This window comes from Symphodus melops (assembly GCF_947650265.1).
Source record: "Symphodus melops genome assembly, chromosome: 17".
In the NCBI taxonomy this organism is placed as follows: Eukaryota; Metazoa; Chordata; class Actinopteri; order Labriformes; family Labridae; genus Symphodus; species Symphodus melops.
The window spans coordinates 17,764,800-17,780,557 of NC_136707.1; the positions used below are offsets into that span (position 1 = coordinate 17,764,800).

Genomic DNA, 15,758 nt, shown 5'->3' on the forward strand with positions numbered 1-15,758 from the left:
TTGGCTGTGGCTAAATGGCTTCATTAGAGACATGTTTATGAGGTTCAAAACTTGAAGCAAACTTGAAGATCGACAAAGAAAGAAACAATTTTTTGGAGTAAGATGGATTTATTTAATTGCAAACCTGAGACGTAACTTGGGTTGGATGACTTTCTGCACCTGGGTAAATCTACCAAACTCGATAACAATACAGCAAACATGACCTCATTATGTAAATATCTTCTTAGCATCATCTGTCCACTTCCTTAGTGATTGTTTCAAACTTTACAGAGACATGCTAAAAAAGAAGCCTGTTATATATATATATATATATATATATATATATATATATATATATATATATATATATATATATATAACTGAGGGCTTTTGTGAAAACGTGTGCCTTTTTTATTTATGAAAAAGTTAATATAAAATGTTTTTCAATCAATTCAATCCCATCAAACATAGTTAGGTTTGTTTTTGTGGGATCCTTGCCAAAGAAAAATTGATTAAAGATTCGAAGGTCTGATTGTGTTTTCTTTTCGGATTCTTAACCCTCGCTAAACAGAAACCAAACCCGACAGCAGAGCTGTCTTATTTAGGAAAACATCAGAGGAATTTAGAGCCAGTAATTTAACAACTCTTACAGCTCAGCGAATGTCTAAACAGATTTAAACAGGTTCATTTTTCTTCTGTGCAATCCTCAAAATCAGATTTTCCACTGATTTATTGTGAGGCCAGTGTTATGTCAGGCATGTTTGTGGACAGTAGGCACCCCCCCTCTCATATTATTTAAGTATTTCTGTTTTGTCAGTTGTTAAGTCTTATTGTTAAATATATCTGTACAAAGGCACTGTGATATTTTTAAGGGTATAATTGTGGATCAAAGAAGGACAAAGTGTAACACAGGCACTTTTGGGGCAGCTCAGGGCAGCGCAAAGGGTCTTTGATGCCATGCGTAGCTCAGTTAACCAAGACGTCCGAGAGTGTGCAGCCACGTGAAGTTGATGTTTATGTCTCTGTGTTTCAGGTAAGAAAAGTGATGTAAGTGACAGTAGAAAATCCACAGTTAGCCTTCTTTAATATTTACTGTGTGTATGTGTGTGCAGAATATTTGTATCATTGTTTGAGAGGCATAAGCATCATCTTTGAAAAGTTAACTGCGTAGCTCAGTTAACCAAGATGTCCGAGAGTGTGCAGCCACGTGAAGTTGATGTTTGTCTCTCTGTGTTTCAGAACAAATTAAAGAATCATAAAAATCCCATGCACGCTTGGTCCTTCGTGTATAAGTGTGCAACATTATATTATGGTCTACATGTCAGAGAGCAGCGCAGTGATTTCATTAAAATCATTACTGGTTGTAAACATCTTGTGCTGAGTACAGAGTTACGGCAACAGTTATCCAGTGGACAAGTGTTGGCAACAGCTGAGTGGTCAGCTGGGAAAAGAATGGCTGAGCCCAGGGAAAGTAGAGCTGTAGGGGGTAACACACACACGCTCTCATACACTCACACAGTTGCATGCACAACGCATATAGATGTTTCACATAGTAGCTGGGCACAGGTGGCAGCCAGTGACCCTTCATCAGAGTTCAGGACCGTGCCTGCACTCGTAAAGGTCGAAGGTCAACCTGTTTAATTAACTTTGAGGATGGATTTCACGACTGGTGCTGGCTCAAAACTGAAGTCCTTTTTTTTACTCTTAAGTTTGTGAACTTTCTACGACAGTATAGAAACAAAAAACTAGGTTTCTTACATATAAATCCGTCTGACAATAATAACATTAAAGCTCCCGTGAGAATGTTTTTACAGATTAATAAACAGACAGAAATTATTGGTAAAGCCTTCATATGAGCAAATAATGCAAATAAGACTGTCAGCAACAAGCAGAGGTGCTGTTTGTCAACAGGCAGGGCAGGCAACTGCTTGGGGCCCCAGACCAGTAGTGGGCCCCCAATGGTTGACAAACATTAAGTCAAAGTGAATTAAAATGTGCAAATTTTGCAATGACAGTAGAACACCTCCCTCAGGGGGCCCATCTGAAAGCACTAACTCTCTATTCCCTGCTTGTTGTCCCATGCATTATTGTTGTAAAAAACAAAGTTTTTCTACGAAAGTTAAAATGAAGAGGAATTATCTCTATGGGAGTGAAAGAAGAGGGGAAATAATAATGAACGCTGTTTGGAGGTGGGCCCCCAATAAATTGTTTTCTTAGGGCCCCAACATTATCTAGAATCGGCACTGGCAACAAGATCTATTGAGCTACATCTTAGTGCCTTAGCAGCTGCAGCGGGTTAGGTGTCATATGAAGTGATTAACAAGACGCCATTAAGCAAGCATTTTCAATACTGACTTCTGAAAAAAAAGCAGGATCACATTTCTTTTTATATAAATGTAAAGACAAATACACATGTACAGGACAAAATCTGCAAAACAAAAATAAATGTACTCCAATGTCCGCAGGGGTCGCCCAAACTGAATTTTGCCTGCAGGAGCTTTAATGGGCAGTATTTTTTGTCTTTTAGTTGTCTCTCTTTAGAAGCTACAACAAGCTATTTTGAACTTCTGGGCTCATGACACGCCAATTATACCCATTTGCAGAACCACGGAGCAAGTGCTCACTGGAATGACATGATGTGTCGATTTCTGGAGGATTATCACCACTCAACTGTGGAATGCATAACACGTCTGAGTAGAGAAATAGGAGAGAGAGAGAGAATGGTGCAGGAGCCACACAAATGTGCTGACTGCTCACTCTGCTGTCTTAACATTTCTAAGGCTGCTGAAAGAAGTCTTTAAATGTTTCATATGACTCAACTACTGGTGCTATGACTCCGGAAACTCTGGAGATATGTGCATTAAAAACAAACTCATGATTAGTCTATGGACACTTCTCCCATGTCATATATTAAAGTAAGCCTAGCCATTATTAAAACAGCTAGACCCTGTCTTTGCAGGAACCTCTGACTTGGCTGAAAAAAAAAATTCTGATGATGTCACTGGAATCAACTAGCTTGAGGTTGAAAGACATGAGCATTTTGTTGGCCAGGAGGGTCTTATGAAAAGTGCTGAAAAGTACTTATCAAGTTGCGTTATGGAACGTGTAAGAGGCAGAGTTTTTGGAGCTTTACCCAGAATATCTCAACATCTGCAGCTCAGATTGTGATTATTCTTGAAGAGGTTTATAGCAAATTCCCATTTTCTGTTGAAAAATAAACAATAGTGTATACTGATTCAATCCACTTTATTAAACGAGTAAGACATGGGAAAACAGATTGTTTTATACAATGTACTACGGATTAAATCTCCAATGTGGATCTTTCAAAGTTGAGCCAAGTATGAAGTTGGTCTATTCCAAAATATCCTCGAAAAAAACGGACTTTGTAAGATGTGTGATTTGGATGAAGAGGTAACTAAGGTGTTTTTGTAAAAAAATAAGATGACTAAAGAAGTTCATTGTTTAATGAAGTAGCTCGTAAAAAAAATGAAATATTGGGATTTGCAAAAACTGGAATGGTTTTTTAAGTTTGCTGTTTTTAAGCTGGCTAATTTTGTCTCAAAAGCTTGGAAAAGAAGACAAGATGTTCTCTATAATTTTCGAGACGTTAGGGAAGAAATCTTGCCCGGGGTCGCTGCTCGTGCGGTCGACAAGTCAGTGCTTCTCTGTGCCTTTGAATTGCCCCACGGGGACATATAACGTTTTTTAATTTAATTGAATTTAAGCCCGTGCGAGAATGCATAATACAATTATAAAATCAAAACTTCAAAACTTCAAATATAACATCTTAGTGGTGAACTGTTGAGTTCCAATAGGCTGTTTTCCTTCAATAATCCTTATGTATTGAAGACCCATTGGCACATTTTTTTGGAAGTTACAGATCAAGTATTAAATGTACTCAACTTACCTCTTGACTACTTTTGAAAACTGTAGCTGTAAGAAATGAACAGTACTTGTTGCTGAATTAAAGTGTGATGTATGAGAAAGAAAATTGGAAAATAAATGTAGAATCTCATTATGCATTTTTCCATTCTACTGGTTGACTCAGAGTAAGACTGATGCTGCCCCCTGCAGTTGATTGTCTCAAGTAGCAGTCTAATGCGTCTTGTCACTGAACCTTGGGATGGGACACTCTGACCGTGTTGTAGTTACATTACATTCATTTACTCATCACTGTCTGCACTTTTGGAGTGAGTTATACACTGTATTAGACCACAAGCCATAATAACAGAGCCGTATACACTGCACAGTGGGCTTTATGTTTAAAGACTTTCCCCTGTCCCAGAGAGAGCGCTCATGTTTCCAGCTGTGGTGAGATGTAGATTTACGCCGTAGTCATAACAAAGCCTGAACATGACTCGAGCTGTGATCATTGGTACTGCATGAAAAGACGCCCATGCACTGATGGATGAGTTGAATGTATAATGTCAAAGAGAATGTATTTAACACAATAAAGCATCAATTTGACTTTGTGAGGCAATGTCTGTACCTTCAGACATGAGTAAATAAAGAACAGAGTTGTTTTGCCCTGCTGAGACAGAGAATTGATGAATAAAAGTCGCTGTCCCAAAGACAACAGTGACCGCATGAAGGAAAGGAACCATACTCTGAGAGCGAATTGGCCGAGTGTGTACTTAAAATCTCGTCAGTGTGTCCACAAGGGTTAGATTTTCAGTGAGTGTTGGAAGATATTTCATACCAAATTTAGAAGGAAAACACAGTCCAACAGCTCATGTTCAGTTCATGACGCCTGGGAAGAAATCCAGTAACAAAATAACACGTTTTTTGCCTGAGAGGGGTCTATGAGGTTATTTACAATGGGCCTGAGAATACTGACAACCTTTTTCCCGTCAAGCTGAATGTTTTACAGGATTGACCATCAGAGGTCACTTCAGTCTTACTATGAAGGAACACAACATATATGTTTTATTTTTACTTCACCCTGCATGTTGTAGTTCCAAAATGAAGTTAAAACAATATAAAAAGCTTTATTTAACACCTCCTGAATGGATTTAACTGGATTTAAAAACATGTGCTGTAAGTGTTCTTCTCAGAAGAAGACACATTGGATATGGTTTCTGTTGTACGTCAGTTTTCTGAGAAGGTGTCATTCAGGTCTTCAATAGTCATTTGATTAAAGGGAATCATGTTTCTGAGTTTGTCCAGCTGGTGAATAAAGAAAAAAAATCTTATTTTAAAGAGGCGATTCCAGCAAAATTGAGTACATTTAGACAATGGAGGAAAATTGTCAGAAAAAGACTGATGGTAAATATTGCAGCAATTTTTAGCAGCAGGAGTCAATGGGAATGAAGTTTTTCTGCTCAATGAAATTGCCCTTCGCTCATTGCAGTTTATTAAGTGCCACTGTAGTTCATGAATAATGAAAGATTACACCACAGAGCTTTCACAATGCATTGGGACAATTAAAGTGTGTGCTAGAACATTTGTGTCATAATATAATTGTGTCTATCAACAAGTTAAACCAGCAAGGAGCATTGCATGCCTATAGCAATAAATATAATGTACAGGCACATCCTTCATAGAAAGCTGATTATCGCAGTCAAACTTGATATTCACACATGAATATGTCCAACACACTGGAGTCAGGAATCAGTGATAGAGAGAGCAGTGAATGACATGTTGGAAGAGAGCCACAGGTTCGGCAGTTTTTATTCTGAAAATATCTGCTCCAACTCTCAGTACGTACATAACTTTATGTCAAACTTGTCGACATCTTTTAACGCCTGTGGCCCAGAGGATAGGTTCCTTTTATTCCAAGGACAATAAGCACAGTGTTTTTGTAACTTTCCAGAGTGTGAATTAAAAAAGATAGCAATGAATCAATCCATAAGTCAGTCATATTTGATTTATATTGCACCAAGTCATAATAAAAAGTGTCTCATGACATGGTTACTGTTCTTTGTGAAGAGTTCAGTGTGCTGCTGCAGTTAATGTTTCCTTCATGTTTGTTAACAATTATTCAATATAACTAAACGGCTGACACTCTGTCGCCTCTTATGGGAGAGAGTGGATGTTAAACATTAGTCATACAGTAATAAAGTCCAGCTGAGGTTTAAGCATTTAAACAGGCTATTTTGGAGGGAATAAGGACTGAAATGTTGTGAGCTGTCTGTACAGGACCCAGTTACTTCAAACCAGTCATTCAGAGAGTTTTGGGATCGACCAACTTCAACGTCAACAAACTTTATTGTTTGTTTTTCGCAGCCAGGTGAGAACATTTTGGGAAAAAAACCCACATAGACTTAGATAATAGAAACAACAAACATCCTAAATACGTGATGTAAATACAGGAGTTCATGAGGCAACAACAGGAAACTGAGAATGCGCTGTAAGATTTCTCGAGCCTTAGCTGCAGCTCGATCGTTGATGGTGAGATACAGATCAGCTAGTTTCACACCAATAATCTTTCTGGAAACTTTGATCATGTTGACTACGAAAGCCAAAAGTGAGCACAGAGTCCAAAATGGAGTTATAAGAAGTGTACTGTGCTGTTTACTGAATCCACAAAACCAGTTCCGCTTACGGAGGAAGTCCAGACTTGGCTGTGCTTTTTTTTTTACAAACTGCGTCTGTATTGTCACTGAATGCTTGCTTGTTGTTGATAACACCAGGCGCAGATTGACCGTTGCAACACTTGAGATTGAGGGCTGTGCTGATGTCTTCCTTACTGCTGAGGTCCTGTGCTCACAGCCTCAGGTCTGTGGATGCACTCAAACACAGCAACACTTGGAAATTCGGCAGCACAAGTTTGCTCCAGTGGTGCAGGTAAGTTAATAATCTTCATGTTCAGAGATTAAATAGGAACACGGTGTTCCTTCAGATGTCTGTGTTTTATGAAGGTCTAGAGAGGATTACTAAGAAATCATGAAAACCGTTTTTTTAAAAGACTGGTAGGCCTGAATTTGTAGGATATCAGCATGTAATCTTTGTATTCAGTCAGTGATATAAATTCCTGGGATAGATATGTCAGTGTCAATTCTGGGCTCCCTTTGGGAAAGCAGTGCCTCTTATCTTTTTTTCTGATTCTTTAATACAAAAGTAATTTGGTACAACACTCAAACGTCCGGTTTATTTTCATCGTTTTGATGGTTTAGAAAAATTAACGTGTGTTTATAAGGTTTAAATAGAGTTTTATACCACGTGCATCACATTATCTTGGACTAAAGTGAATGGATCTGTTTAATTACCTCAGGAATTCCTTGTCTCTGCACTCCAGCTGATTTCTCCGTGCTGCAGACGGGTGTTGTGTTGGTGTTTTTAAAACCACTTTGTCTGAGGCATTCCCCACAGCAACAGGTTCTGTCATCAGAAATATTTCAGTTTGCTTTACAACCAATCAAAACAACTCCTCACAGGAGAAAACTACACCAACAAGATGCAATCTCAAATGATAATCAAAACATATTGACAAAATCCAGATTACCTTTTTGATTTGCAGGCGACAAAATAAAAATGGTCCTAATAACACCTTAATATATGCTAATACACAAAACATGGCCAGTCATTTTTAACAGGAAATTAAGACTGAGAATGACCCTTACTTAGGCATGGCTTATATTCCTTGATCTTTTATTCAGAAGTCCGGCATGTGTAAGTTTCACTTTGTACGTTTCAAGCAGTCTGTATGTGTATTTATCGCAGCTGTTGATCCATGTGCTTATTCCTGAATCTTTTCTCACAATTCAAGGTCTCTCCATGTGGATAGTCCTCCTCAAATACCCTCTTTAACCACCAGTTATGTCCATGGCACCTCCTCTGCCTCACTGCTCTCCCTGACTGTAAGTCAGAGTCTGGACTGTACAGTCCAACGATGGCCTGACCGTGAAGCTGTGGTCTTCCTGCAAGACGGCATCCGGAAAACATTTTATCAGTTTCAGCAAGATGTGAGTCCCACATTTTCTGCTTTCAGCTTCGGCTCCCACCGAGCTTCACACAGGGATTAACCCTTAAATAATGACTTCATGCATGGGATCTTAATAGTAACAGATTATCTACGCCAATGCTTCATGTAGTCTGTCCTTCCAGTAATTTTTCTTCCAGGTTCATAGATATATGTATGACTTCCTGACATCCACCTTGTTTTTGTCATTGTTATGAAAAACGTCAACTGACTTGTGAAAGCAGCACCCACACACGACAAATAACATGAAGGACTGATGGACTGAAATATAACCTCCTTCTATACAGTTTGTTGAGATCAGTGTAGTACTTCTCAAACTGTGTGGATCTCCTGCTTGCAATCTGATTGGCTCAGCCCAGGTGGAAAGCCAAAATTTGCCTTGTCAGAGGTGGGACTTCTGTTAAAATCCACATTTTTAAACTGAAAACAGAGACAAAACAGAGTAGCATTAGAGAAAACCCTGTGAAGAGAAACATGATACAAAAGTTAAAAAAAAAAACCAACTATGTCATGCATGGCAGAAAAAAGTTAGAGAAAAGGGATTATTTTATACCTTAAAATACAAGTTGTTGATTTCTGTACTATTTTGTGTTTCTACAGTAGCCTTGAAAGGACAAACAAAGTACTGGCTGTCCACTGGCCCATTTGTACTTTGTATTTTTTTGCAGTCTTAAAAACTCCTCACATGAACTTAAATGTTATGCATGTCAAATGCAGGCATGAATTATTATTTTATAGTCACAGAGCTGATAGTTCTGTTAAAAGGCTTTGTCCTTTCCTTTGTTGTGACTTTCATTGATGCAGGTTGACAAGACAGCTGCAGGTCTGCTTGCTCTGGGACTGAAGAAAGGTGACCGACTGGGAGTTTGGGGACCCAACACTTATGAATGGATCCTTTTTCAGTTTGCTACAGCAAAGGCTGGAATCATACTGGTATGGAGTTGTTTTTAAATTTACAGCATTTGTGGTAACACTTACAGTCCTTAAATCTGGATGAAGGAAAAACAAAAAGCCCCTGTGATCAGACCTGTGATAGGTCCTACAGAAAGTGTTTTTGTCTTAGCGTTTTAGAACTTACCCGGAAACATGAGTTAATTCAATATCAACAATATATCACTTTATATTAGATGCCAAAGGGAAACTACAAAGAGAAAGTTGCTTGACATAAAGTATACAGCAGTGTTTTTTTAGCCCAAAACTACTGGGACAATCTAATTTCAATAAATTCGGCTGATTTTTGGGACTGTTTTATGTAGCTTCTAAATAAGCACAGATGAAAATGAGCAGAGGCATGATGTATAGACATATTTCTGTTTCTACATTTTCAGGTGTCATTGAACCCATCATATCAGGTGAAGGAGATGGAGTATACCCTAAACAAGGTACCGGTACACGTTCTTTAACAGGGTAGCAGCCTCCTTACACACGACTATTTACATTTGTAAACGTTTCCTGATAATAAATCCTCCTCACACACACCAACAGAATTGATTTGTTCAATGCAGGTCCAGTGTAAAGCTGTGGTCTGCCCTACTCGCTTTAGAGAACAGCATTTATGTGAGCTGCTGAGGGAGATCTGCCCTGAGATCAACACATCAGGAGGCATGCTCAAAAGCTCCAGGTTTGACCGAGCCAGTGTTGAATGTTTAATACATGTTGCTCTACTGTCATTTAAAGACAGCATGACTGAATTTTCAGCACTTCACTTTGCTATCAGCAAACCTATAGTATAGAGATGGAATGTTTAAGTGTACCTTGTTTAGGGTATACTCCATCTCCTACTCAGTCTATAGTATAGAGATCACCTTGAATTTTGTCAAATAGACTGACTGTTATATTGTGAATTTTTCGATATGACTGCATTACAGATAGAGGTACATTTAAGCAACACATACACATAACGGCTGTAGAATTTGCATGCATGGCTGCTGGTAAATTGTTTTACATTATTGAGAAACCATTGGACGAAATTGAGTCCACTTGTCCATGCTAAACTTTAAACTTTCAGACTTTAATTCTCAAATCAAGCTCAGACAGATCATGCTACCTAACAGGAGGTTTTGTGGTTGTAATACAAAGAGCTTTGTCTTGGGTCCTGCCAGGGTTCCAGACTTGCGTATGGTGATTGTGACAGACAGCAGACAGCCAGGGATGCTCCACGTAGACGACGTGATGCAAGCTGGGGAAAGTCGGCACCACAGCGAGCTTATGGATCTGCAGAGCAAGCTGTCCTTTGATGACCCCATCAACATTCAATTCACATCGGTAAGCTGTGCACGTGCTGTTTCACTTTGAGTTGACAGTATAATGCAACAACGATACTGAAGTGATGTTTAATTCCAGGGAACAACAGGAAGTCCAAAAGGAGCAGCTCTTTCCCACCACAATGTTGTCAACAATGCCTACTTTTTTGGCCTCAGAGTTGGTTATGATTGGAGAGTAAGTCCTTAACTGCCTTTGGATTTTATGACTACACAGTAGAGTACATAAAAGTTAAGCTACAGGTACAGTAACAGGTAACGTATTTTCATTTTTTTTTTCATTTTTCTTATTTTCCATCTGTCCATCAGCCTCAGGTACGAGCATGCGTGCCTGTACCTATGTACCACTGCTTTGGCTCTGTGATGGGAGGGATGAGTATGGCGGTGCATGGTGTCACTCTGGTCTTTCCTTCAGCTCTGTACAACAGTCAAGCCAACCTGGCCGCCATACAGAGCGAAAAGTATGACAAGCTGCTCATCAACACAATGACTTTTAAATACACATTACACACTGTTAATAATTGCCATTCATGTGTTTCCACTTGAGGTGCAATTTCGTATATGGTACTCCGACAATGTTTACTGACATGCTCAGTCAACAAGATTTACACACGTATGATTTGTCAACAGTTGAATCTGGTAGGAGATTTGAGGACTTTCACATACATGATGTGTTATATTGAACTTAGTGTGATAAGCCATCCTTTATGAGCTGCTTTGTTATAGGTTTGATGGGAGGTGCTCCTTGTGCCCCTGAGATTGTGAGAAAACTGAGAACAGACATGAACATGAAAGAGATAGTGGTGAGCAGTAGTTTGTCATGTGGCCTTGCAAATAATGCTGTATAAATTAACAGGAGTATCTTGTCCAGCATATTCAAACAACCATGTACATTATGTTTTTTTCAGCTAGGTTATGGATCCACTGAGAATAGCCCGATTACATTTCTGGGATTCCCGCAAGACAGTGATGAGCTGAAGACAGATGCTGTTGGATGCATCATGAGTCACACAGAGGTACTTCTTATAGATTGCACAAACCTTCAATATATATCACCACTGCAACTTGTGTCTGTGTCCTATAACTATAGGCTAAAGTGGTGGACCCTAATACAGGGGAAATAGTCCCTCTGGGGGCCTCAGGAGAGCTGCTGGTCAGAGGCAGCTGTGTGATGCTGGGATACTGGGACGATCCTGAGAAAACCAATGAAGCCATCTGCCAAGCTCGCTGGTACAGGACTGGGTAAGGACCTGAATGTACTGTGTTCTCCATTTGTTAAGAAAACATGGGAATCTTAAAATGCTGTGCACATGGGGAACAATAGATATGTGTCTTTGTGATTTTCTACCACACAGTGACACAGCCAGTCTGAACAGTTTTGGGTACTGCCGCATCGAAGGTCGTATGAAGGATATGATCATCAGAGGAGGGGAGAATATCTACCCCGCTGAGCTAGAACAGTTTCTTTTTACTCATCCAAAAGTTACAGAGGTGCAGGTGAGATTAAAAACCACTAGAGGGCAGCAAAAATCTCAAATATGCTAACAGCAAAGCTATAATTTGTGTTTCTCTATGGATACATTTTTTACATTGTTAATAAAAGCTGACTTCATTAATGTCATCATTTGTTTGATTTGTCTTTTTTCCAGGTGGTTGGAGTGAAAGATGAGAGACTGGGCGAGCAGGTGTGTGCCTGCATCAGACTGAAGGAGGGCCAGACTACCACTGCAGAGGAGATAAGAGCATTCTGCAAAGGCCAGGTGAGAAGTGATGAGTAAATGATCCAATAACTGACACACTTAAAGCAGACACAGCTGCACAGGTTTTTACCGATATTTGTTTCTACCCCACAGATTGCTTACTTCAAGATCCCACACTATGTTTTCTTTGTGGACAGCTACCCTCTAACAGCATCTGGAAAGGTACAATTCTTCTCCTCACACTGACTTAGAACAACTGTTCCTTACATTACCATCTTTATCCTTTTGATTCATACAATTTTTTTCCACATTTGGCCTTTTATTGATTTTTCCCAAACACCTGAATGCCTGCCTACCTGAAAAAAATCTTCTTGCCTTTTGATATACAATAATCGTTATTTGAAGTCTATTAGTTTCAACGATATCTTTGACAGTCTCATATTTTGTATTAGCCTAAGCTTTCTGAAGTTCTGCAAATAGTGTAAACAGTTTTAATGTGATATAATACTTTCTGCTTTTCTAGATTAAGAAAAACATATTGAAGGAGGAAATGGAGAAGAAATTAGGTCTCTAGTTTAAAGGACCCTGGTGGACTCTCGTCATGTTTTGGAACACAGAAACAGAACAGGCCAGGAGGGTCTTGTGAAAAGTGCTATCAAGTTGCATTTCAGAACGTGTAAGAGGCAGAGTCTTTGGAGCTGTACCAACACCAATTATCTCAACATCTGCAACTCTGATTCTGACCATAATTTATTCTTGAGTCGCTACATTCTGTTGAAGAACAAATACTGGTGTACTGATTTAATTCACTTTAAACGAGTGAGACATGGGAAAACTGATTTTTATTTGTTTTTTATACTATGCACTGTGGATCTTTGAGGTTGGGTCAATGTATAATGCCCCCTGTGGCCAAAGCAGGAAAGGTTGATCTTGATCTGTACGCATGTATTTTTTCTTTTTCTTATAACATTTTTAGCTTTCTTCAAATTTTTGTCAAACATTCAACTCAGAATTGTTATCTACCATGAACATTGTTGCATGTTGTTAAACTCCCACTGACACCTACCCTGCAGCAGGTAAGACAGAAATACTAAATAGCTTCACAGAAATAACCCAACTTCTCTCTGATGGTCTAGTTTGACTCTGTGGGTCATCCAAGGCATCAGTTTCAAAACAAGATGAACTGTAGGGCTGAGAACACTGACAACATTTTCCCCGTCAGAAAAAGCTAAATGTTTTACCATCAGAGGTCTTACTATGAAGGAACACAATAAATGTTTTATTTTTCATTCACTCTGAATGTTAAAGCTGCAGGGTAATAATGCTAAAACAAATATTAAAAATCCTGAAGGGATTTAACTGAGATTATCTACATGTTCTGTAAGTGTTCTTGTCAGAAAAAGATACGTGATATCGGATATGGATAGTATTGTACGTCAGTTAACTGAGAAGGTGTCATTCAGGTCTTTTGTAGTCATCCGATTGAAGGGAATCATGTTTCTGAATTTGACCAGTTGGTAAAGGAATTTCATCAAAGCCATCCAAAAGTCCTCCTCCATGGACTCCTCAAACTCCTCCCAGGCCCGAATTTTTGCCTCCAACAGCCCGGGCTACGGCACGCCTGCCGGTACCTCTCAGCTGCTTCAGTAGTTCTATGAGCTAGCAATGCCCGATAGGACTCCTTCTTCAACTTGAAAGCCTCCCTTATTTCCGGTGTCCACCACCAGGTTCGGGATTGCCAACACGACAGGCACCAGAAACCCTGCAACCACAGCTCAGAGCAGCAGCTTCAACAATGGAGGTGCAAACATGGTCAACTTGGACACAATCTCTCCAGCCTCCCCCGGGATCTGTGAGAAGCTCTCCCGCAGGTGGGAGTTGAAGACTTCCCTTACAGAGGGTTCTGCCAGATGTTCCCAACAGACCCTCACGACACGTTTGGGACTGCTGAGTCTGACCGGCTTCCTCCCCCACCAGCTCATCCAACTCACCACCAGGTGGTGATCAGTTGACAGCTCAGCCCCTCCCTTCACCCAATTGTCCGAGACACACTGCCGGAGGTCAGACGACCACAATGTCTGTCATCGACCTCCAGTCTATGATATCCTGGTGTTACATGCACCTATGGAGACCCTGTGCTTGAACATGGTGTTTGTTATGGCCAAACTGTGACTAGCATAGAAGTCCAAAAACAGAACACAGCTCAGGTTCAGAGGTCATGAGGTGTGATAAACTGGTCAAAAGTAAATGTATCAATTTGCCCTTTCATTATGAAAAAAGCTTGATTCTACCACATAATTCAGTTAGTATATACAAAACTAAAATCACTGCAAATTTAACCTGTAAGACGTGTGCATTTAAGCTATTTTTTTACACAATATCAGCACTTCACTTATAGTCTAAGTCTATAGTATAGAGATCACCTTGAATTTTGTCAAATAGACTGACTGTTATATTGGGAATTTTTCGATATGACTGCATTACAGATAGAGATACATTTAAGCAACACATACACATAATGGCTGTAGAATTTGCATGCATGGCCACTGGTAAATTGTTTTGCATTATTGAGAAACCATCGGCCCAAATTGAGTCCACTTGTCCATGCTAAACTTTAAACTTTAAGACTTTAATTCTCAAACCAAGCTCAGACATATCATGCTACCTAACAGGAGGATTTCGATTTCCTGGACTTTAAAGATCTTTGTCAATCTCATATTTTGTATTTGCTCCAGCTTTCTGATGTTCTGCAAATAATTTAAACTGTTTTAATGTGATATAATACTTTCTGCTTTTCTAGATCAAGAAGAACATATTGAAAGAGGAAATGGAGAATAAATTAGGCCTCTTTGACCTTGATGGTCTCTAGAGCAGGGGTTGTCAAAGTTTTTTTAGACCATGGACCCCCATTTTTCAAAAGACCCCCTCAATATTGTAACATTGTTAAGCATTATGTCAATACAATGTGTTAATTTACTTTGCAATGATTGAATTAGGCTACATCTATACTTTTCAATTAATTTTATAATTTTTGAGAAAATGTTGGCTGTTAGGTGTTTTTTTGATTCTGCTTTTTTTGTTGTGACAATGAAGTGACAGACGTGTCACAATCATATCAGAGTTGATCTGTTGGCACAAAAGTAAAGATGGCGGGAGTATTAGTCAAAATAGCTTATTTTATTGTTGCAAGAGGTTTGTAGGTTTGCTTTTTCAATATTCAACTATGCTATGCTATGCTTTCTTAATCACGAGACCCAACTCCATAAAGAATAACAAGCTAGCTCCTAGTAATTTACTTGTAAAGGCTGAGAAGCTTTTATGTCACAGTTTGCCTCCAACTCAGAGGATTGCATTTTTGAAAATAGCGTCAGCAGCTCAATTTATTCTTTTTGTTATGGTTGTATATTTTAAACTGAAATAAAGATATTTACAAAGGATCTGTCTGCAAGGTTGAATGGATCTATTCACAATGGAATAATAATTAATAGGAAGCCCCTGCAGGTTTTGTTTGAAGAAAAGATAAGAGGAGCCGTTATCGGCTATCTTCAACCTCAGTGCTAGATGTCACTAAATCCAACATACTGGTCCTTGAAAACGAGAAAAAATAAAATAAATAAATAAACATCTTTAGAAGCTGCATACACTGACAGTGCATGCTTTAAAAGACCTTGGGTCACAGGTTGAATAAATATTTTTAAATTTTGTAATCAAAATATGGTCCATCTTTTAATGTGTGCCAATGATGAAAAATGAATTTCTATGTTGGATTTGTCCCCTTTGTAAATGCCTTTCACCTCCCCACATACCTTCCTCCCCTTCTACTGACAAAGTATAACTTACTTGTTTTTCCTGTGCAAGGAGAATGACCCTTCCCAGAAACTAATCAGTGTATTACAA

General features: G+C 39.1%; 1 protein-coding gene across 1 annotated transcript; it reads left to right on the plus strand.

Moving 5' to 3' along the window:
- The first annotated feature begins 888 nt into the window (after window positions 1–888).
- LOC306838088 (medium-chain acyl-CoA ligase ACSF2, mitochondrial-like) lies at window positions 889–15,298 on the plus strand. The gene is made up of 18 exons (XM_079366044.1): window positions 889–1,012; window positions 6,612–6,765; window positions 7,688–7,883; window positions 8,705–8,833; window positions 9,229–9,282; window positions 9,406–9,521; window positions 10,003–10,165; window positions 10,244–10,339; window positions 10,471–10,622; window positions 10,709–10,800; window positions 10,888–10,964; window positions 11,070–11,177; window positions 11,252–11,403; window positions 11,517–11,658; window positions 11,811–11,921; window positions 12,015–12,083; window positions 12,385–12,434; window positions 14,705–15,298. Coding segments are annotated over exons 2-18 (1,818 nt in total). The 5' UTR covers window positions 889–1,012; window positions 6,612–6,655; the 3' UTR covers window positions 14,706–15,298.
- The last annotated feature ends 460 nt before the right edge of the window (window positions 15,299–15,758 follow it).

What these genes read in the sequence shown, in the direction of transcription:
- LOC306838088 (XM_079366044.1), top strand. Translation starts at nt 6,656, where the DNA reads ATGTCTTCCTTACTGCTGAGGTCCTGTGCTCACAGCCTCAGGTCTGTG. An exon ending in CAAAAGTTACAGAGGTGCAG is followed by an intron (nt 11,659 to 11,810) that starts GTGAGATTAAAA and finishes TCTTTTTTCCAG; the next exon opens with GTGGTTGGAGTGAAAGATGA. An exon ending in CTCTAACAGCATCTGGAAAG is followed by an intron (nt 12,084 to 12,384) that starts GTACAATTCTTC and finishes CTGCTTTTCTAG; the next exon opens with ATTAAGAAAAACATATTGAA.